The sequence below is a fragment of the Protomyctophum bolini genome (assembly GCF_963924005.1).
Source record: "Protomyctophum bolini genome assembly, chromosome: 12".
Lineage (NCBI taxonomy): Eukaryota > Metazoa > Chordata > Actinopteri > Myctophiformes > Myctophidae > Protomyctophum > Protomyctophum bolini.
In genome coordinates this window covers 34,558,358-34,581,463 of record NC_137873.1, presented here as the reverse complement: position 1 = coordinate 34,581,463, position 23,106 = coordinate 34,558,358, and the positions used below count along the sequence as shown (strand labels likewise).

The window sequence follows — 23,106 nt, the reverse complement described above, 5'->3', positions numbered from 1 at the left end:
GGCCGTCGGTGGTGTCTCCCGTGGCTCAACTTCAGTAGAGACGGCGCCCCTCCGTTTTATAGTCTTGTGTGCGTGTGTGCCGTGCGCGCGCATCCGGAGCTAATCTCGCAAACCACATTTCTTGTGCACACTGGTTTGACAGTAGGTCAATGTTGGTACCTTAATGCAATATATTTTTGCTTTATTTAGATACATATTTATGCTTTATTTAGATACAGTGAACAGCGAGTGGAAGGTGAGAGCCGACAGGAGAAATGGCATGCAGCACAAGTCCTGAGCTATAGGCCTGCATGCAACCCGTTCAAAACCCGGCTGAGATACCACAGTAAAGTGTGTCCACTAACACTCTCAGAGTTAAACGAACAACTTTCATAGTGCAGGTGATGTATAGTAAAAGATGTTGTGTTTGACGTTTTACAGTCGAAAAGCTAGGAATGTTCCTAATGTTCTCCGAGCAAACGCTAAGAAGGCATCAATACATAAGATATAGCATCTGTACTGACATCCTCAGTTCCTTTGGATACTTAGTTCATTCAGTGGTGCGTTTGTCGATCAGTCAGTGGGACGACTCCGCCTGCTTCCCCGAGTTTCTTGTTGGGCTGGTGGAAGCTCCTGGGGCGTGTGTGTGTGTGTGTGTGTGTGTGTGTGTGTGTGTGTGTGTGTGTGTGTGTGTGTGTGTGTGTGTGTGTGTGTGTGTGTGTGTGTGTGTGTGTGTGTGTGTGTGTGTGTGTGTGTGTGTGTGTGTGTGTGTGTGTGTGTGTGTGTGTGTGTGTGTGTGTGTGTGTGTGTGTGTGTGTGTGTGTGTGTGTGTGTGTGTGTGTGTGTGTGTGTGTGTGTGTGTGTGTGTGTGTGTGTGTGTGTGTGTGTGTGTGTGTGTGTGTGTGTGTGTGTGTGTGTGTGTGTGTGTGTGTGTGTGTGTGTGTGTGTGTGTGTGTGTGTGTGTGTGTGTGTGTGTGTGGGGCGGGGGGGGTTGTAACAGACGAGAAAGAAACGGAGAGGGATCGATGAGTCAGTGCACCAAAAAAAAGAGCATAATCTTAGATCACGCCAGGTCATCACTGAGCACTCGGGTTTACCGATTGGACTCCTGTCGCTTGCATTGTGCAGTGTCTGTCAGTCCTTTCTCCAAGTCCAGTTTTTGACTTCTCTATCTGCTGCTCCAGTGTCACTGCCCTGCGACGCTCCTCCTGGAGTCTCTGTTCTGCCTCCTCCACACACCTCTGGTTCATCCCTTTCTCTCTGTCCAAAAGAGAAAAAAGGCCTGTCAATGCAGCTTCTCTCTCTGAATGATCAGAAATATCAGCACAATGATAGAACTTCTATCATTCGATATTGACTGCCAGTCTTTTAGGATCATGAAAAAAGTAGGAGTTAAAAAAATTCCAAAAAGGTAGCACATCCAAAAATCTAAATAAATGGCAATTTATACTACATTTTTATGTGTTATCCAGCCATAGGCCATAGCGTCCCAATTTGTGTCATGTCATATGCAAACATTCACTGAGAATAGCAGCTCTTCCAGCTCACAACATTGTAAAGTCGTATATCATCAATTTGTGGCGTAGATTTGGTGTAGACTAGATGGAAAAAACAATGGGACCAAGTATAGACCCTGGGGGACCATCGGTCAACTAGGTATATTATAGAGTTAGGTTAATAGATATTAGATAATACAAATCCTGGGTGCTTGGGTGACCGCCCACCAGGTTGTGGGTTCAAATCCGCCATGGTGCATCCGGCTTAGTTGAGCTTTCTATACAAATACAATTGACTTGTTTGCCATTGGTCATGGCAAACTAGCCAATGACTGTTGTGGTCTTGGTCAAGAAAGAAGCCCACACACACTGTGGTGATATAATCTACGGTTCAATCCACTACACAGATAGTAACTTGTGCTTTCAATGAAAAGTATACTGCAGGGATAATGTACATTGAATTGAACATTGTGTATTACTTTTCCTGCTGGAGCTTGACCACGACTAGGAGTCTGTCTTTCTCTACACTTGCGGCCTGGTACAAAGTCCTGTACTCGGTGCACTGGGCCATCAGAGAGTTCACCTCAGCGGGACAATGTTGACATCTAGGAGGAGACAAACCACCACTGAAAAAAGGGAGGGAAAAAAACCCCAAGATGTGGATCTCAGATTTCATGTGGCCAGTATATGATGTTTGGGCATCCTATTCTACAACATCAGTAGTATTATGTTAGTCGTTTACATATTTGTGCAAAGCTTCGGCACAGTCTTCCATTGACTCCCAATATGAATTTAGTTTTAAAGTTAATTATTTCAACGTATAAAACATTATGATCGCGAAATTATACCCCCACACACAGACTCACCTCTTCTAGACAGCCCGTAAAAACACTTGCAATAATGCATGACAATGTTAAAAAAACCAGATATGGAACAGATATTATGAGTAACTCGTGAACGTACCTGACATCTAAACTAGTTGGTGCAGACTGCACCAGCTTATGGCCATGTTTTGTAACTGAACTGGAAGAGAGGAAGCGATGGTCATAAATAGAACATATTACAGAAGACATTCACAGAGCCACGACGCTAAATCAATAGGCTGAAATTTGAGCAAACACCATAGCTCTGTTTGCGTCAATGTTTAGATTTGTGTTCATGATTTATTTATAAGTTGTCAAGGATAATTTATGTCAAGCATCTGTCTGAGCAATGTCCAATTTTAATCGAGCAAACAATATTTTTTAATAGTTGAATGTGATGATCATTATTTGCGCCTACCGTGCAGAGCTCATTCTTTTGTCAATGTCTCCCTCTTCTGGTGGAGATGTGGAACTGCATGTAGCTGTCATGCAGCTGGCCTGACTGTTTCCATCATCCCTCTGTAGGATTGAAATGAGCACTTTCTTGACAATATCTTAATAGTGTTTCATAATAACATTTTACCCTTTCATCTGTTATGTTTTACCCTCTTTGTTTTAGCTTTTTTTGTGTTCTTATGAAGAAAGTAAAGTTGCATTTCCAAGTTCTGTGACAAACAATAACTTGATGAAATATATTGGGTAAAGAGAAAGAATTAAGACATTATCTATTTTCTACTGTTTCTATCCATATCCCATCTTCGTGGGCTCTACTCTTCTGAATAATGGAACTACAGTATCATGTTCTTATTATACAGAAAATGTCTGTTAACTTAAAAGGAATATTTCACTTTCAAATGAAGTCATTAAAAGTACTGAAAACATCACAGCCCGCCCTCGCACATTAGAATGTCCTAAGTTCATTCATTCTAATGTCCTAACTCAGTCTTGTAAAATGAATTCATATGATGTAATTGTATTTTATGTGTGGACCCCAGGAAGAGTAGTAGCTAATGGGGATCCAAATAAAAATGAAATAATCACGGCCTCTTCACGCGTTAAGACTCCTAATGCGTGAAAAGGCCGTGATTTTTTTCCACATGATTTTTAAATGTATTATATATATATATATATATATATATACTGTATATATATTTTTTTGTATTAATGTTTATTCTATTTGAAAGATGAAATATCCCTTTAATGAAATATAAATGATAAAAAAAAGGAAAGGGAAATTAATTCTCAAATGAGTGACTAAAATGTAGCTTTAGCTTTACTTAGAGACAGACTTTACTTAATAGTGGAGACAGACAGGAACCTGACGGCAGAGAGGAGAAAGTTCTGAATCGAAGTTATCGAACCAGGGGCGTTACATTTTCAACTCACATTTTGCTGACTGTTGGGAGTGCAGGGAGCATCAATTCATTGCTGGTTTCCAATTAAAAGTATTATTTTACCTTAAAGGAAATGAGCTGGATTTCCTTCTCCAGCTCCTTCACCTTGGCCTCCTTCTCGGAGACCATCTGCCTGAGCTGCAGGACGAGGGTGCTGTGCCTGGAGGCCTCGCTGCTCGGCTGCAGGCCCCCCGGGGTCTTCTGCAGGGTCTCCTGGTCTTGCTGCTGCAGGGTGAGCCGGCTCAGCACCTCTTGCATCTGGGCCTGCTGCTTCTGCAGGAGGACGGACATGCTTAACCCATTTAGACCTGAGAACTATTCTACAAATGGGCTATCCATAGAATTGTACACTTGTTTTTATGATGACAAATATTTTTCTTTGACCTCGTGACTTACGAGAAGGGCATCCACCAGTTCGTCATCATGCTTGCCCTTATCCAGGAGAGTGGATATCTGGACCTTCAGGGTTTTTACTTCGGCCGCCAGAGATTTGTTTCTGGCTTTAGAGCCTTCCAGCTTCTTCTTCACTTCTTCATGGTCTTTCAGGAGTGCCTCATAGTCTGCTGTAATCCTCTGCCAAGTCAAATCAAATGGGGAGGACACTCATACTCAAACAAAATTAAAAAATTAAAATATCTCAGTTGAATTAGTTCATTTACAGTTCATGACATGAACTGTAAATTAACTAATTCAACTGTGATATACTGTATGTTTTTTCTTTTTATATATACCATTCATATCTCTTGTAGAACTACATGAACTTCATGTACAAGTGATTATGTCACCTCGAATGTCTCTCTCTTCTCTCTCTCAATGGTGCGAATGTAGCCGAGGTTCCTGTCCTGAGGTGGTGTTTTCTGCAGACTGCCGACCCCCAGAAACTCTTCCTCGACACTCGACACACTCGGCTGCCTCCGTTGAGCTGATTGGTTTAACTGCTGCTCAAGGTCCCGGACCTGCACACACAGAAATTAGACAAACCTGTGTCCCCTGCTGGTGCATTAAGTGAAACCCCCTCTTGGTTGTAAGAACACATACAGTAGGTGTTATGAAGACATCACTTATTCAATGAATTCAGCAATCTTACCCTGGCCTGAAGAACTAAAATCAGCTGAGAGCGACCCCGGAAGCCCCCTGGGGAGCTCAGTATCTGCTGGATGTTGACCTCCTCTCCAACCTCACTAATCAATACCTGTAACAAAAATGGCAGCCTTGTTTATTTTATCATTGTTATTTTGTAATTCATAATTTACTGTATAAACTACAGCATGTTTGTGACCTGTGGCAAAGAACCTAGGTGTCCTACTGGACTCGTCTCTAACCTTTGCCTCGAAGCAAAAAACATAGTTCGCACCTGCTTTTTCCACCTATGCAACATCTATAGAATCTGTCCAATCCTTGACCTTAGTGTTGCTAGTTCCCTCACAATTTTTAAACCAAAATTAAAGACACATTTCTACAGAGAGGCCTTCTTAACCCCCAGAACTTGACACCTTTATTCCCCCCGATAGTGTCGTCGTTATATTTTTGGTTGTAATGTTTGTGATTGCTTGATTGTTTTAATTATGTTGTTAAGCACTTTGAAACATTGTTTGAAAAGGTGCTATAAAATGTGCAGTTTATGTTCACAGCCACTTTGCTACAGGACACGATGATGCTTCATTGCTATAGATGTATTTATATAACCACCAACACAATCTCATATTGAACAAAATGTGTCAGGTGTTTGATACGGAAGCAGTGTTGCTGTGAACAGAAATATGCATTCTATACAATACATGTATTTCTGAAAAATAGACATATTTGATATGTTTTTTCCCCCCTTCTCAACAGTTGAATACTTAATACCATAGGTGATTATAGTACTTTACTGCTGCTACCTTATGAGCTATTTTGAGCTCCTGTTTAACAGCTTGAATCTGGTTGCGATATTCAGTCATTTTGAACTGGGCCGCAGTAAATTTTTCCTGCAGAGATTTCATCACCGGGTTGTTCTGTTGGTGAAAGAAATACACATTGCTGGGGTTGTCATTATTATAATTAATACGATAACTTCAATATCCTAATGTTCACCTTTTCTACATACCTCCTCACCATCATCTGATGACCTCACATCCTGTATTTTTGTGCCAATCTTTTGCCCAGGTGGAGAGCGTAATGAAACAGTCTGTAGCTATGGCCAAAAGGAAAAGAATATATTTTAAAAAATCGTCATTCATTTACCTTATTTGCTAAAATTTGATTAAAATGTTATTTAATCTCAAACGCATACATGATGAGTTTTTGAACTAATGAATGTGTTCATATGGCTTGAAATGGTTATGGTCCATCCTCCTAACCATATTACAGTTAGCACCAATGCCGCCATCACCTCTTTCTCCAGCTCTTTGACTCTGTTGCTGCTCTGCTTTGCTTTAATCCTTTCTTGTTCAATTTCAGCCGATAACTCTCTATTCTTCTTGGACAGCTCAACGATCTTGGTGGCTGCAGCATCCCCTGCCAAGCCAGATGTGCCTGAATAACGGGGATGACAACCGATTTTGCACGATGCGAGAGAACATATCGACTCAACGGATTGTTCGCTGTCGATATAATACCTGCTAAAGCCAGTCTGTCTTCCTCCCGTTTCCTTTTCAGGTGCTTTATTTCAAAGTCCTTTTCACTCAGAAGCTTGAAGAGACGACCATTCTCATCAGTTAGTTCCCTCACTTGGTCTTGTAACTGATTCTGTAGTAGTCTGTAGTAGGGATTAAGTGAAACTGACTTTTTTTCCCCTCTCATAATGTCAATATGCAAGATATCGGTATTCGGCATACATTACTACCTGTGCAAAAGTAAACACACAGGAAATCAATGAGGGAATCAATTCATGGATCTCACCTCTCGTTAAGGTTTTGGGTATGAAAAGTATCTAGCTCAGACAGGTTCAAGTCATCCAGACTACTGGGGGTCTCCTGGGTCACACTGGCAGGACTGTGCAGTTCTTTATCCTTTTTATGTAATTTTCTTTGGAAACGTTCCTCCTGCTGTTTCTGCAGAGCTCGGAACTGTTGCTTTAAACTTTCATTCAGCCCACCATCGTCTTCCATATCTGCGCATCATTGCATTGATTGATTGATGATTGAAATATTTAGTTTGCAGAATTACAGTACATTTCAAGCACAAACTCAATACAAAGACTGTTAACTGTGAGTGGACGACCCAATTAAGCATTACACTTGTTTACAACAGGTTCCACCATGTTCAATTTATCAAAACATTTAGACTTACAAATAGACACTTCTATATAGTTAAAGAACAGAACAGGAATTTAAAGGGAGCAAAAAGGGAAAAGAAACATATACAGTGAGGGGAAAAGGGGGTGGGGGGGATTCAGATTTTACGGGGGCCAGTTTCGAATTGCAGCCGTCCGTAGGTGCCCTTTGAGAGCGGTTTTGAAGGGGTCAAGCCGGTATTCACATGTCTTAATGACTGTTGGTAGAGCGTTCCACATTTTGGTGGCATAGGAGCGAAAATAATTTAGTCCCTTGTTTGTGCTGAATCTGGGTTGTACATGGTTTAGGATAGGATAGGATAATACTTTATTAATCCCAGAGGGGAAATTGATTATTTGTTGCACTCCCTCTGGTGTTGTGGGTGTGGACTTCGTTTACATTAAGGAAGTATTTAGACAGGTACATGGGTATCTTGGTGGTGTATCGAATCTTGTGGACCAGACCCATTGCAAGATGCTGTACTCTGTCGTCGACCCTAATCCATCCCAGCCTGTCAAAGTGGGCAGGGGTGAGGTGGGTTCGGGGGGTGAGGCCAAGTAGAAGCCTGACCAGTTTGTTTTGGGAGGCCTGTTTCTGGAGCCTTGTTTTAAGCCAAGGGCTGTGGTACCAAGAGGTGCATGCATAGTCAAAGAAACCACAAGAGCTCCTGTTAAGGTCTTCAGGGTGTTTTTGTTGACCAGTGAGGAGATCCTGTAAAGGAATCTTGTTCTATGCATATAGGTTTAAAAGACAACAAATGCTGGTGATGGCTGAGGAAGGCCCATATTTTGATCCCATGAGCAAAGAACTGAGTAGTAGGCTATACAAGCATACATACAGTGCAATTTACTTTTACCTCCAGAGTCAAGACTAATATTGAAGACAGAACTCGCTAAATTAAGTGGTGCCATGAACAATTGGCAAGTACTTAATTATTACGTTTAACAAATAATATCAATGCCGAAGTGACATGATGCGGCACTATTAAATAATGCCCCCCAGAATCATCAATAAAAGTTTATTCACAAGTAGGCTATAGACCTGTGGCTGTGGGTACCCTACAAACAATAAGGTCTTAAGTAAGAATGGGTAGGTTTACTTACATAGATTAAAATGCTTCTGTAATTAACACACTTTTTTGAAGTGACAATGAATTATTTTTATTTTAAAAAGACGGCCGATCAGGAATTAAAGCAGGCCTGTGAAGGCATCGTAGCGGTAGCAGCCTCAACACAGAAAGTTTAATGTTGCGTTGCATTATGCATGTTAGATCATAGATGGCAATCAGTGCAATATAAATGTATAACTCACCTGTCAGTTAAGCTACGATCGATTAGGCCTACGCGATTTTGTGTTGAGATGTTAAGACTGCAGTTCAGTGGCCTAACGTGACGCTGACCGCACCGTGATGTATAGCCTCTATGACTGTGTATAGCCTGTACCCATAGCAACCATTGACAGAAACCTGTTTACAAGACACATCAGGGCCACCAAGTCTCGCGGGATATGCATTAAATGCAACAATTTGCTCTGCTGCCAAGATCAATGTTTACAAAACATAAATAAACAAACCCGTAGGGCGGTATTTCCGCGTGGGTAAAGTGCCCAGTCTACATTAGCTACGTCTACTTTGTCAACCTGTGGAAATAACAATATACAATTTAAAGCGTCTTCTTCCAAAATTCATCTCAGAGTCTGGAACTTAAATGCTTTCCCATTATACCACAGCACAAATCAACTTTATAACTAGCAAAATAAAACAGTATTTATACGTGTAAATAAATCACACTTGGCATGCAGCTGATGCAGGCCCAGCTCTGCGGCTCTGCCAATGGTCTAAATACAAGGTGAAAAATACACAGGCCTACAATTTAACTTTTGAAATACTTTTAATCGCATTTTACAATCGGCACACTGACATTCAACTCAATTTTAACAAGTCTTCAAGCTATCACAAATCGTACTGTACAGTTGATGTCATTGCCACAGCTCAATTTGCCTTCAGTTAGAATTAGAATGACTGAAACTGGCCATTTTCACAAGTTCAAATACTGTACCTCAGATAGGCCAATTAATATTAATGTAGTCATCTCTGATAATTAAACATTTCAAAATACCAAAGATGTTTACAGGAATTCTTCCACTAATAATAATTATTACAAGAAATTCCCTTTTGCTGCCAAATTATGTCTTCAAATAGGTCTATTCTGGATGTGAAGCTGAATCAATACCATATTTTTCATTTGTTTTAGCCATTTGAGAGCAGGCATCTTTACAGAGTTTACCATTGTGTGCCCATTTCAGAAAATTAGGCTAAGGTGCATACACTTTTGGCAAATATCTAATCTATAGAGAAAAATATAAATCTTAGGGAAAACAAACAAAAGAAAAACAGTCTGCAACAAAAGTAACAAAAAGGTTTCAAGAAACCAGTGTACAGTGACAGTGAAAATTATATGTTTTATACTGCGGTATCAAGGAACTGTATACTGTGGTATTATCCTAAATACTGCACTGTGAAATTGACTGTACTGCCAATGGCTACTGTTAACAAATGTAATAGTATTCAATCAATCAATGAAGCAAAAACTTGCAATTCTCAGATCATTTTCTAATTTCAAATCAAATTCAATTCATGACTCCACACATTAACAATGCAAATCAGAAAGAAAACAAACAAAAAAGCAAAAGCATCATCACTCAATCACCGAATCTTAAAAACAAAATTCAGATTGATCACAGCTCTTTTCACAGGAGTAGTAGCACTTATATGAACCTCTTATGTAGTGTCAGTTTAGTCTTAAAACCCAGAAGTTAAGTTTGTGTGTTTGAGCCATTGGTTTCTTTAACAGATTTCAAAGTATGTGGTTAACAAGCCTAGGAGTTTCATGTTTAACATAAATCAGACCCATAGTGAACCACATCTTTAAGCCATGATATGCTTTAAAAACATGTGTTTTTAAAGCAACCACAAGTTGCTCTATTAACAGTTGTCAAAAAACATTACACATTACAGGTGGGCTAGAATGAAACTTCAGTGACATGACACCAGTACTTCATTGTATCCTAATGTAAGCTTTCTCCTTGTATGTGTATTTATTTGTGGATCTTGTTGAACAAAACATGAGAATATCATAAGGCTTCATCCAAACCCTGACGGATGAATTCCATTTGCTATCTGCGGTGAGATCCTATGACGGGTTTCTTTGAATCCCCCCTGGGATCAGTAAAGGTTTATCTAATGAAAAAGACGCTAGAACACTGAGGAGAATCTTTAAGCTTCAAATTAAATGTACCAAATATCTTTACCTATAATAATAATAATAATACCTATAATCAATAACTTAGACTATGTACATTGGTGGTGTGGTGAAGGATGTGAATAGAAAAATCTACACATCTGCAAAAATAAATGTTCTACAACACCTTAATATGAGGCAATATTAAGGGATATACTGTTAATACAAGTCCAAAGAGAGTCCATGCTCATTTATGAATTTGATCCAATGCTTTCTGGGCTTCTCTGGGTTTCACAATGTAATCGTTGTACATCGAATAGAGGACACCTGAAAAGCATAAGAGAAAAATGTTTAAAACACAGAGTACAAATTCTAAAGATTTGGTGGTTAATACGAACCACAATAACAACAGCCCAAGTCAATGAAGTCATTACTACTTTGGTAAAACCACTTGGTTGGCACGAGGCTGGTTGCACGGTGCACCACCTGACACCAAGTGCAATTTTTGTTATAGCGTAAATGGCTTCTAACTAAGTAAGTATTACTGGTAGGAGAAGAGAGAGACCCACACACTGCCACTTTCTGGTTCAAGAGCTTTTAGAAAGTGGCTCTAAACAAAACCGGGTGTGCGGGTCTTCTCTTCGCGAGTATTACTAAAAGGAAAGTTGACGCACAACACAAATTACTTATATACGGAATCTTGCACTACATCCTTTTTGGGTTACCGGTATTTATAACGACAGTAATTTAATATTAAGTCAACATCAATACTGGGGGATGAAATGTAGCCTAAACTGTTTTATAATTATGAAATTTCTTTCAGGAAATAAAACGTCTGGGTTTCCGAGGCTAATGCACTACTAACCAAGTCTTGCCATAATGCCAGAAGCGTTTGCCTACAAGAAGGGTTGCAGTACAGAGGATGTGGTTGTCACACCGGTCCACTTAATTACGAAACACCTAGATAATGAGAATCATACAAGGGTGACTGATTCTCTTTTTAGACTTCTCTTCAGCTTTCAATACAATATTGATATTCTATAGTAGGGTGAACAGAACCCTTTCCTCAGCATTAACTACTAATGTGGGTGCTCCCCAGGGTTACGTAAGCTCAGCTCAGTGTACTTTTTACCCTTCATACCGACAGCTGTCGTACTGAGGAATGTCTGTCTGAATGTCGCCAGACCAATACATTCTAAAGTACTCTAATGATTGAAAAATGCTCCCCTCATTAATTAATTAAAAGACAGAATAAATTGTTTTTAGTGCACCACTAAAGATACAGAGATCTCCCATTACTATTAATAGTGAACAGATCGACCAGGTATATTCGTATACATCCCTAGTAGTAGTAGTAATAGACAATTTTTTGTCATGGAAAGATCCAATTGAATCAGTGGGTAAGAAAACAAAGCCAAGACTTTATATAATTAAGATCCTTTGGTGCAATTAGACAGATGATTCTTCTTTTGTCCATGTTTGTTCTTCAGTACCACCTGCACCTGGTATGAAACTCGCAACTGCTGCAACAACTGAACATTAATTTTGTTCAAAGCTTGTGGACAACCACTTGAGAGACTCCAGACTGGCAGACAACACTTGTCCTTTGAGGCTTAATCTAGAGTCTGGCCAGGGGTAGGCAGAGCGGTGGACATTGCCCTTGTCTTTGGTCCTTGGCATGTCATTTATCGTTTGTGTTATGTCACATGTGTGTATTAAATGTGTGTGAGCTTATAATAAAGTAATATTTCATCTTATAATTAGTTGTGGTACAACAATCATCAAAATATTTAAATAGGCTACCTGTAGATTACTGCATTCTGTTGTTTTTCTATCTGTTCTTCTGAGAACAAAGTACCGGTAGGCCTCTAGTCTACTGTGTTATGGGGCTATTTAGATGGGTGGAGAATATCCAATATGTGTCTTCCTCACCTGTCTTGTCTACAAGTATCACTTTTCCCCCCTCAACCAGAATTGCAATATTATCAAGAAGTAAGCTAGCAGGAGTTGCGTTATTGTTATTATGATGTGACACCTTTAATCACATCATACCAAGTTTAAAACGTTTGAAATGAGAGTATGCGACATATACGCTATCAGGCTTCAGAGACATTACAGAGCACTGATTTTTAACCAAGTTATGAATTCGTTTTTCTCAAGGCATTCATAATTTAACTTGCATTGATCCATGAATGGAGCTTGTGACCTCTATGGACTGAATCCAACTGAACACACGGAAATAGAAGGGTAAAAGCCATAGGCTATTTTCTGTTGACTTGAAAAAAGGTTTCCATGATCAATCTGGTTAAATACTCAGTTAGTTTGGGTATACATCACAAAACATATATAAGACCTTTTAAAAACAAAATGTAAAAGGCCCACAAACACCTTGTGGTGTTGAACATCTGATTAGACGTTATTATAACCCTGAGGCCACACCATCTGTGTGGGAATGCTTGTTTACACAGGATGGTCCCTGGGCTGGCAAGATGCATTTAAGCCATGTGTGAGAGAGGGGGTTTATTTTGACACTTGCTTTGGCAATGTAATGTAAACTTTAAAGTTGTACATTTTAGAGTTGGGGAGTCTGCGGAGGGCAGCTGGGGGATAGGAACTCTTGACAGACAATGACTGATGTTTTTTGTTTGTTTTTCTTCAACAACAAAAAATCTCATGGTTTCACCTTGTGCAGAAAGTTCATTCTATAGGTCACTAGTTACAAACTGTAGTTGCTGCTACTACTACTTTACGCCCTAACTTGGCATTATGTTCAGCTAGTGCAACCCAGCCCAGTTGAGCAAACATACTCTGGTGATAATAATGCAATTTGAATACATGCAATTATGTCATTCAAATGTGTCTTGACATTCTACATACCTAATGTCATGGCTCCCACTATAAAGCCTTGACCCATTACACGCATGTGTATCAGGTGAACAGACATCTTTGTGTCCCCTCGACTCTTCATTTTATAAAGTCTCCATCCAACAATGGCAGCGCACCCAGCAATGCCTTGAATAAGAAATAAGACAGACACGTTTTAATTAAATCAAATCAAATCAAATCATATTTCTAGAGCACATTTACAAAAGCCAGAAGGTCATCCAAAGTGCTGTAGGCCTACACGATCATAAAACAAGCATATGTGTAAAACAATATACTAGGCTAATAACCAGTAGAACTATGCAAGTCATCTTTTGTATTTATTCTGTAAAATGTATTTCCTCACTGTGATGATGTAACATGTGGGTATAGTACTGGGTACTGAATGTACTACTCACCAACAGGAACAAAGGGATTCTCCTTTGCCTTTCGCATGAATTTGGACTCATCTTCACCATCATATGACATCTTGACTAAAATAAAACATAAATAATAACAATAGTTATAGATGATCTAAAACAGAACAAGTTGCTGCATCGTCAGCGAGTCTCTCACTAGGCCAGACACACCCACCTTTATGGTCTATCTATTCTAGAGCTCACCAAAATCCAAATAAAAACGCAACAGTTTGAACCAAGTCATGTAATCTAAACCAAGCATTTATGTATAAATATTTATATAACATGACCCGATGGAACAAAAGGTTAGACATCAAGGGCACATGCAGTCCCTTTGAGTTTGGCCCGTTACGCATGTGCCTCGATGTGCCTAACATTCCGCATAATAACGTCATGATTCTTGTGAACCTTATTATTACTTCCTCAAATCCTAGATTTGACAAGATAATAATAACTTTAAGCCCCAACATATCGAAGGTCGAACAAATGGCACAGACTCACAAGTCACATCACAACACAGGGATAAAATACATGGAGAAGAGACAAAGAGTACACCGTAGTTTAAAGGCAACACGTGTGAATTACCAATATACAAATACATATTCTTACCTTTGTAAAGACTATAGTGTTCACAGTTCACACTGCCTCTGAAGAAACAATACGATGTGCTCAGATACTGGAAGGAAGAGGCTACCTCGCCGGCTGAAATATCTCATGTGATGTAACTTTCACTGTACGCACCTATGACGTAACCGTTGCCAGCGCCGAGCCCACGGCTCTGATAGGTCACTGCTTTCTCATTTCCTCTGTAGAGCCCGCCTGCCGTATCCAGTAACATTAAAACACAATTTCCCATAATGCAACTTACGTCACGACTCACGGGCACGGGAGGCGTGATGTTGCGTGGACTACGCGCCCCCTGTGGCGGTGGCCATAGATGGTAGTGGCAGTTCGTAGAAGTGAGGGCTGCCTTCTATGATTTCTTGAATGTGATTTGTTAAAACAAAACGTTTTGTATTTTCTAGATGTAAAGCTCTATATTATGATCATTGCTGTAGGCTCTCTAATGTCCAGGGGTCTTCCCATCTCATTTTCAGCTAGGACACCAATTTCATCCAATCATGTGAGATATCCAAATGTGTCTGCTCAGTGCTCATTTTATTTTTCATCATTTCCAAATTCACTTGATTGTCCTATTCATCCCCCGACCTGAAAATCCCTTCCGTTATTAGAGTGCTGAACAAACACAATGCTATCAGAATATACAGCTGCACCCCAAATTATTCAATTTCCACATTTTAACAGGATATCAAAAGTATTCATCATCCAATGAATCCGAGATGCATTTCACCTCCATATACACTGCCATAGATCCACTAAGAAAAGTTAATATATATTTAATGAACATGCAAGTGCTATGCGGCATTAGATGTGCTTGGGTTATTGCCATCATGCTAAAGGGATTTACCTTTATCACACTTACTTTCCATAATATAGCACCTTAGGAATGAAAGTTTTAAATCAACATCCAACTTGTATATACAAAAAAAATAGACATTCTGCATCCCCTTGACCTGGCCATGCCGGCCTTTAGAATACAAATAGGCCTATCATATAACCAGTTTAGCCTTTAGCTCTTCCACAATAATGATTAATGAATCACAGTGCATGCCGAGTGAACAGTTAATTGACGTTAAAATGTTAATGTTGATGTTATATTAGTTTCAACTTTACATTTTACAGTCCTATCTTGCTCTATTAATGAAGACAACCTCATGACTTGTATGTGTATCATTCAGGCAAAGGATATAAGACAACAAAAACAGACCGGAATCACATTTTTGCATTTATTTAAAAGAAAAACCAAAAAGAGGGAAAATAAAAAATAAGGTTTTTTCAGTATACAACTGATGCAAGTTGCAGTCTTGCAGATATGTACACGACTACATGCCCCAGATTTAAACCCCTTTAGCCTTGAGTTCATTTGGAGCTGGTGTATTTGGTGACAGCTTTGGTTCCCTCTGACACAGCATGCTTTGCCAGTTCCCCAGGTAGGAGCAGTCGCACAGCCGTTTGGATCTCTCGGCTGGTGATGGTCGAGCGTTTGCTGTACTGGGCCAGTCTGGACGCTTCAGTAGCAATTCTCTCGAATAGGTCATTGACAAAGGAGTTCATAATGCTCATGGCTTTGCTGGAGATTCCCGTGTCTGGATGGACCTTTAAGCAAAAGGAGATAATTATTAGCAATCGGGTGGTGACCAAATTTAGTACAAACCTGTTAATTATACTGGAGTCAAACAGGTCCCTCAAGTATTAGGATACACCACTACAAAGGCCTTGGAAAGGCCGTGCTGCTGCCTTTTGGTGGTGGTGAGATGTTTCAAAAGAAGCATATATCGGCTATAGGAGACATCTCCAGCACCGGGCTGCGCGTTCCTGCCTCTGATCTGCTCTGTCTCAGCTAGCCAGTCCCGGTGCTGGAGGCGGTACAATGGGAAGTCAAGGAAGGAAGGAAGAGAGAATTGCAGGCCAGCCAAAACTGTCTCCTATAGCCGATATGCTTCTTTTGAAACATCTCACCACCACCAAAAGGCAGCAGCACGGCCTTTCTCGAGGGTATGTACGTCTGTATACCATAAATGCATAGGGACCCTACGTAAAGTAAACAAACTTTACGGAGGGTTCCGAGAGGGGCTATTATACAAACGTACTAGAGTAGAGCAGTCCTAGAAATCCTTAGAAGCTTACCAGAAATGACCCCCCCCCCAGCTGTAGTGTAGTGTTGTTATTATTGCTACTGTGTTGATGTCCTCTTGTTTATTATTGTCATTAGTCTTTAAATGTGTATGAATTGAATACACATTATGACCACAATGGAAACGGTTTTCAGCATGACAAGATTAAATAAATGCCTTGCTTGGAACAATATAAATGTATTATTCATTTCAGGCTGGTAGGTCAATCATTTGTATTTGAAGTAATAATAATATTAAAGTAGGCCAATTCTAAAGTAGGCTTATAAGATCCCCAATTTCTTGTAAACAAGTGTAATGCTATTGGGTCGTCCACTCACAGTTGGCAGTTTTTGTATAAATTGTGCTTGAAATGTAGGCCTACTGTAATTCTGCAAACTGTTAATACTTCAATCTAAAACAACTTTTTGGGACAGTAAAAAGTAGTTATTCTACATTTGCACGTGTAAAATAGATACTTTGTAGCCTACTGTCAGACTGCAGTCAAGACATCCACTCACCTGTTTCAAAACCTTGTAGATGTACATTGCATAAGTCTCTCTTCTCTTAACCTTTCTTCTCGTCTTTTTCTCAGTAGACCCGGCCTTTCCCCTCTTTTTGGCTATATCGTTTGTCATTTTACAAAGCGATGTTATATTTGTTATAGGCAGAATATGATGTATACTTTAGGATAAATTAGGAATGATCATCCCGATTTTACAGCGAGCAGGGAGACTGCTTTTATATGTGCGACCAGCATGCGCGAATAACTGAATTAGGCATCATTAGTAGAATTCAATTCACGTGCGTCGAGCTATCAGTAAGTAGGCTATACAACCACGCACATGATTCCAGCAGGTGAAATACAAGAACGTGAGTCGTGAGACTCGTGACAGTTACAGGCAAGAGCCTCTTGCCTGTAACTGTCACGTATTAAACTATATACACTTCTTGGCCTCAAGAAGTGTATATAGTTTAATACCTGTATTTTAGTTTTTCATTATGTCACCTACTGCCTCAGTCCACTGGATGTCGCTCTTGATAAACTAGTTGTGTGTCTTAGAGTATATATATACTCTAAGTTGTGTGTGTGTGTGTGTGTGTGTGTGTGTGTGTGTGTGTGTGTGTGTGTGTGTGTGTGTGTGTGTGTGTGTGTGTGTGTGTGTGCAAACATAGGCCGCCGTACGCTTATGTGTATTCATATACTGACAAGTCTGTCACGGTTGACCAGTAATAGCGTGACTACTGTGACTCAGTTTATACTATAGTCTCGGCATAACAGTTAAAAATAAATATAGGCTACTGCATAACACCTAGTCAAGTTGCAGTCATCATCGTAATTTATTTTAATAAAAAAATCACACCCGTGTGAAGTGAGGGGCGCTCTTCATCGTACATCATCATGCATCATCTCATACTGGCCAATCAGAATGCCTGTTGCCACCAATTTACAGACACATTTCTCCTTTCATTGTCGATGGCAAATATGAGACGTGTGGGGACAAGATGATGTAAATGTTCCCTTCATTGTCAATGGCATATATGTTTGTATTGCGGACATTTTACATCATATTTGGCGGACATTTGACCTAATTTCTCCTTTCATTGTCGATGGCAAATATGAGACGTGTGGTGACAAAATGACGTAAAATTTCCCTTCATTGTTAATGGCATTTGTATTGCGGACATTTTGTGGGGACAAAAGCTGTAGCCTATATATATATATAGGAGGGGCTCGCGCCGCTCAAAAATAATCTGCAAAGAAAAAAATCCCAATTGCTCTTTAAAGGTCTTATTTTGGAGTGTCAAACTCTATTTCTTTGGACTGTATTCTGCGAATGTAGGCAGGCACGGCACTTCATAAAATGGCAAAAAAAGAAAAGGAGATAACATTAACCAAACATTAACCTAAGTTAACACGGTCACTTGCTCTCACCTTGCCCTTTGAGTCTCATTTCTTCATCATCTATTTAATCACGGATACCTGCTCAATGGCCAATATAGGTCCTATTAGTGAAGGTCAAGGTTTCTAATGATAGAGCGGCGAAGAGCGCCCTGAAACAGTATATCAAAACCCTGTTTAATGGTCATTGTCACGTGATGTATGAGTCAATTTGTGCCTACCGTAATATGGAAGTTCCCCATATTCGTAATAAACATCATTCACAACCTCTGTTGCATAAATCTGTGGGCATAACCACATGAGGTGCACCAAAGGAATGCAGACTTAGGGTAGAACATCAACAACTTTGTGAGTACATGTTGTTGACGCCGAAGGAATGCAGCCCTGCTGCCATGTCAACTTAATAAAAAAGCTGGTATTGAAAACAAGGCAGTGGTACTGCCAACAAAAGTGGCCTGGAGCCCCCTGTGGTGCGCCATCTTTGTGTTTACACAAACACTCAAAATTGTCCATTTGTCCAACACACAAAATTGTCCCACACAAGTGAGGGGCCCTCTTATCATCATACATCATCACATTCCGGCCAATTACTTTTCTGTCCTCACCTTTCTATCCTCACTTTTTAAGCCCTCAGCCAATCAAATAATCGCTATGGGATACATACAGTCACACAAAGCTGAGCATAGGAGTTGCTAGCGCCCCTCAAAAATGCTCTGATGAGTTATAATTAACAAGCGTTAATACTGATACCTCATATCCCAATAAAAAAAAGACCTACTTCCTGAGATGACTCAAGAAAGCTGGTCTGGGCACAGCCCAAAGTTCTAAAAGCTTTCTACAGAGGCACCACAGAGCGCATCCTGACTGGCTGCTTCACGGCCTGGTATGGCAGTTGCACCGACCTCAACCGCAAAGCAATGCTGAGGGTTGTGTCCTCTTTGAATGCTCTTTGCTGTGCTTGCTGTGTTTTTGTTGTTTGAATGTTATGCTATCTATATGCTGGTGCATTGTCTGTAAGGAAGCCAAAGAAGAATCAAACATTAACCTAAGTTAACAAGGTCACGTACTTGCTCTTACATCATATGCTAATAGGGAGCTGTCAGTTCCTTGCCCTCATCTATTTGCCAGGGACACTGCTCAATGCCAATATTAGTCAAGGTCAAGGTTTCTCATGATAGAGCGCCCTGAAACATGTTATTCCAACCGCTATGTCATTAATGGTCATTCACATTTGACCGAGTCCGAGCGACCAACTTCAAACTCGGCACGCAAGGACTCGAGGGACTGCAGTTCTCGGCATCGAGTCGTTAGGATTGCTGGTTGTTCAAAACCGCTAATCTGACCATATACAGTAGCCTATAGGCATATATGGAGATCCAGTAATCCAGAACGACGCCCATATATGAGACATTAGGGATCCTATATAATATTAAAATTGGCTAATGGAAGGGCCGGCTGGTGAGCGGACCTCTGACCCCTCTTTGACTCAGCTATAACCATATAAGGAGTTCCCAATGCAGCTATGCCCACATTTATACCTTTTATAAATGGCACCAAAGGAATGCGGACCTGCAGAGCATAACTACTCGAAACCTTTTGTGTACCATGTTGTTGACGCCGAAGGAATGCAGCCCTGCGGCCATGTCAACTCAATGTAAATGCTGGTATTGTAAACAAGGCAGGGGTGCCGAAGCAGCCTGGAGCCCCCTGTGGTGCTCTGAGTGTGAAATAAAAATGTCTGGGTTTCCGAGGCTATAGAGCGTTGCAGTCCCTCCCCCTTTCAGAGTGGCCCAGGAAATGAAATGCAATGCATTTCTCCCATATGATTTTCTTTAAGTATTTATTTAAAGACGGTTACGCCGCAGACAAAGCCAACTCGGATCGTGACAAATCATGACAATGAACACAATATTTTGGGCCGATCAAATCATTAGAAAGAAGAAAATAAAGGCAGGAGACAACACTTTGTTTTGCTTTTCTTCTTATAAATTATTTGATCGGCCCAAAACATTAAACCGTCTTTAAATAAATACTTAAAGAAAATCCTATGGGAGAAATGCATTGCATTTCATTTCCTGGGCCACTCGTCGTTCTGAAAGGGGGAGGGACTGCAACGCTCTATACTCTGTGTGACATTAGCCGAGCGAGTGTCCACATCGAGCGACGAGTTGTATGCTGATATGACAAAACCGTTATAATGTGGCTAAATATGTTTTTGTTTTGTTTTTATGCACACAACATTTTTGTTATTATTTAGTATAGTCCTACTAGACCCCAGAAAATGATATCTGGCCACAAAAGATCACAGGATCTACTGATTGTGAAGGGAGATACTAGAGGGATCAGGGATGGCATACTGTGTGGCTCAATCGTCAGTTTGTCACCTTGCTCCTCACATTCAGTAGATCCTGTGATCTTCTGTGGTCAGATGTCATTTCCTGGGATCTAGTAGGACTATAGTAAATAATAATAATGAAATTGCGGTAAAATTGAAAAAAAAAATACATAGGCCTATTAAGCCACTTGCTTGAATGCCCCTGCCCCCTGTCAAAACATCACGAAAAGCAGAAAGAAAGAAAGAAAGAAAGAAAGAAAGAAAGAAAACATGAACCTTGGTTGAAACTAAAACTAAAGTCCTTAAATGAGAAACATTGTTTTGAACAGTAAACAAACCAACATTCAAGTGTATACAGGGTATCTACACATTTCTAAAGTTACAATCTAATGACTTTTAAGATCTTTGTTTTTAGTACCAAATTATGAGGTGCTGTGACATTGTAGTTTGACTGTTTTCACAGTATTTATCTGTGGATGAGTCAAAGTAAATGTAATACAATTGCAAATTATGCTTGTCATAGGGTTCATAGGGTTGTCACTGTGCTTTGCCCTTTCAGTCTAATTTCATCATCTATTTGATCACTGAATCTGCTCACTGCCAATAGAAGTCAAGGTCAAGGTTTATTATCCAATTTGTTGTACAGCCAGCAGTAAATACAATCATCATCAACACAAACAAAGCTAAGCACACAAGAACATAGAAGTACAAATTACAAAGAAAATAGCAGCGGGGACAAACTACAGTAGAAAATGCACTCCTCCTTTAATGCATATAGACACTGTTACTTTCTTAGCTTACGCATGTTTCATGATAAATGCTTTTTATGTGATGTATTCCCATGCTTTTTTGTTCTTGCTTAATGTAAATCGCTCTGGATTAAGAGCGTCTGCTAAATACCTAAATTGATCATGTATGTAGACAGTTTGTGTGTAATTTGGAAACCGAGAATAAGAAGTTCCCCTTGAAACGAATATTCGTAATGAAAACGTCACAACCTCTGTTGCGTACATTTGTGTGCATAACCACATGAGGTCAGTTTAGGCCACAGCCCTCATCAGACCCAGCCTTTTGCATACCAAGGCACCAAAGGAATGCAGACTTTTAGTGTAGAACATCAACAACTCTTCGAGTACCACGTTGTTGACGCCGAAGGAATGCAGCCCTGCCGCCATGTCAACTCAATAAAAATTCTGGTATTGAAAACAAGGCAGTGGTGCCAACAGAAGTGGCCTGGAGCCCCCTGTGGCGCACCCAAATGTGACATTAGTCAAGCAAGTGCCCACGTCAAGCGACAATTTGGAAAGTACACGTTTTGTCGACAAGGTCCACATTCTGTCATCGTCAACATGGTACATGAAAGGGTAGGCATTAGCATGTGGATGCCGATGTTCCTGCCCAAGTGATACAATGTGCACCTAAAGCATGAGGGAACCTATAGGGTCGAGGGGAACAATAGCCCAATGATTATATAAGGTTATTAAAAGTCCCACCGTGGCATTCAATGTTTGTGTTAGGACAATGTTTGTGTTTACACAAACCCTCAAAGCTGGACATGGGAGGGGATAGGGTCCCTCAAAAATATATTATATAGTAATATTCTCCCCACTCCTTTGGGGTATTTTTGCCGCAGTCAGTTTGCACATAGGCTACATGACATTTGTAACCTACAGTAGCTATTAGGAACAGTGGGTGCCATTAATGCAGCGCCGGCAGAGGGGTTATAGTGTCTTGGTCAGGGACACTTCAATACCTGCTTCCCAGACGGTTTCTTCTCTGCTCTGCCCTTGGTTTCCTGTCTCCCTACTACACTGAGCTATCTGAAATAATGCATTAAATGGCAAATAATAATAATAATCTCCATAAATTAATAAAAGGTTCCACTACAGCTCCTGTGTGGATGATCGCTGTCTACTCTGAAAACATGTGTGTGCTGTGCCCTCAATAGAACATAATGCTCTAGTTTGTACAGTGTGCACACAAGATGAAGACAGAACACTGCACACAGGTGACACAGCTTATATTTCCAACATATTTAAAATAGCACAGCAGAAGATGAGTATACATATTAAGCAGATTAGCTGGACTATGATGACACCTGTCATAGTTGGGGTCGATTGGAGGCCTACAAGGACGTTTGCACAAAGTTAAAACATTCACAGTGGTTATATTGAAACATAATGTATTCTTAGAATAGTCACTCGTAAATATGTTGTACTAATGTAAATGTACTGTAATGTTGTACTAATAATAGTGAATTGAGTTATAATGAAATTAAACCCCTGGGCGTTCACCTGACTCTACTTTGAAACCACTGCCTTTTACACTGCAAACCTCCATTAGGCCCTTGTGATTGTTAAGGCGACTAATAGTTAGATCTTGTGACTAACTATTGTACAACGCCTGGGCAAAGCTTTAGCATGAGGACATTTAGGGATTTACTTTCATAACTTTCTAATTGGGAAGAAGGCATTGTATATGCCAGAAAGTTAGGAAATCCTCTGCAAAAACAAAATATATTTGTACTGTGTATATATATATCCGTAAAAATCTGATATTATTGTAAATGTACAAGTCAGCTGTTCAGCCGAACAGCTGTTAAACTTCAACTTTGTTGCAGAGTACCCTGT

General features: G+C 40.1%; 3 protein-coding genes and 1 long non-coding RNA gene across 4 annotated transcripts in view; 1 reads left to right on the top strand and 3 right to left on the bottom strand.

Moving 5' to 3' along the window:
• LOC308325602 overlaps positions 1–23,106 on the top strand; it is a 276,903-nt gene that overhangs the window by 1,122 nt on the left and 252,675 nt on the right. The window lies entirely within an intron of this gene.
• ccdc13 (coiled-coil domain containing 13) lies at positions 1,056–6,821 on the bottom strand (the record flags this gene model as incomplete). The annotated part of the gene is made up of 13 exons (XM_080777838.1): positions 1,056–1,239; positions 1,955–2,080; positions 2,439–2,498; positions 2,757–2,857; positions 3,796–4,005; positions 4,129–4,305; positions 4,518–4,688; positions 4,820–4,924; positions 5,613–5,726; positions 5,819–5,905; positions 6,104–6,246; positions 6,330–6,469; positions 6,613–6,821. 13 exons carry the CDS (start codon positions 6,819–6,821, stop codon positions 1,056–1,058), a joined length of 1,827 nt encoding a protein of 608 aa, XP_080633964.1.
• On the bottom strand, positions 8,863–14,237 carry higd1a (HIG1 hypoxia inducible domain family, member 1A). The gene is made up of 4 exons (XM_080779328.1): positions 14,116–14,237; positions 13,507–13,581; positions 13,103–13,237; positions 8,863–10,552 (listed from the first exon to the last, which is right to left on the bottom strand). Exons 2-4 carry the CDS (start codon positions 13,574–13,576, stop codon positions 10,473–10,475), a joined length of 285 nt encoding a protein of 94 aa, XP_080635454.1. The 5' UTR covers positions 13,577–13,581; positions 14,116–14,237; the 3' UTR covers positions 8,863–10,472.
• On the bottom strand, positions 15,487–16,876 carry LOC308325181 (histone H2B-like; the record flags this gene model as incomplete). Its single annotated transcript, XM_080777605.1, has 2 exons — positions 15,487–15,723; positions 16,760–16,876. 2 exons carry the CDS (start codon positions 16,874–16,876, stop codon positions 15,487–15,489), a joined length of 354 nt encoding a protein of 117 aa, XP_080633731.1.

Excerpts from the sequence above, each read along its gene's own strand:
- higd1a (XM_080779328.1), bottom strand. The coding sequence starts at position 13,576 with ATGTCATATGATGGTGAAGATGAGTCCAAATTCATGCGAAAGGCAAAG. Across the intron at positions 13,238-13,506 it reads GAATCCCTTTGTTCCTGTTG|GCATTGCTGGGTGCGCTGCC; the intron begins GTGAGTAGTACA and ends TTCTTATTCAAG. Across the intron at positions 10,553-13,102 it reads AGTGGGAGCCATGACATTAG|GTGTCCTCTATTCGATGTAC; the intron begins GTATGTAGAATG and ends TATGCTTTTCAG.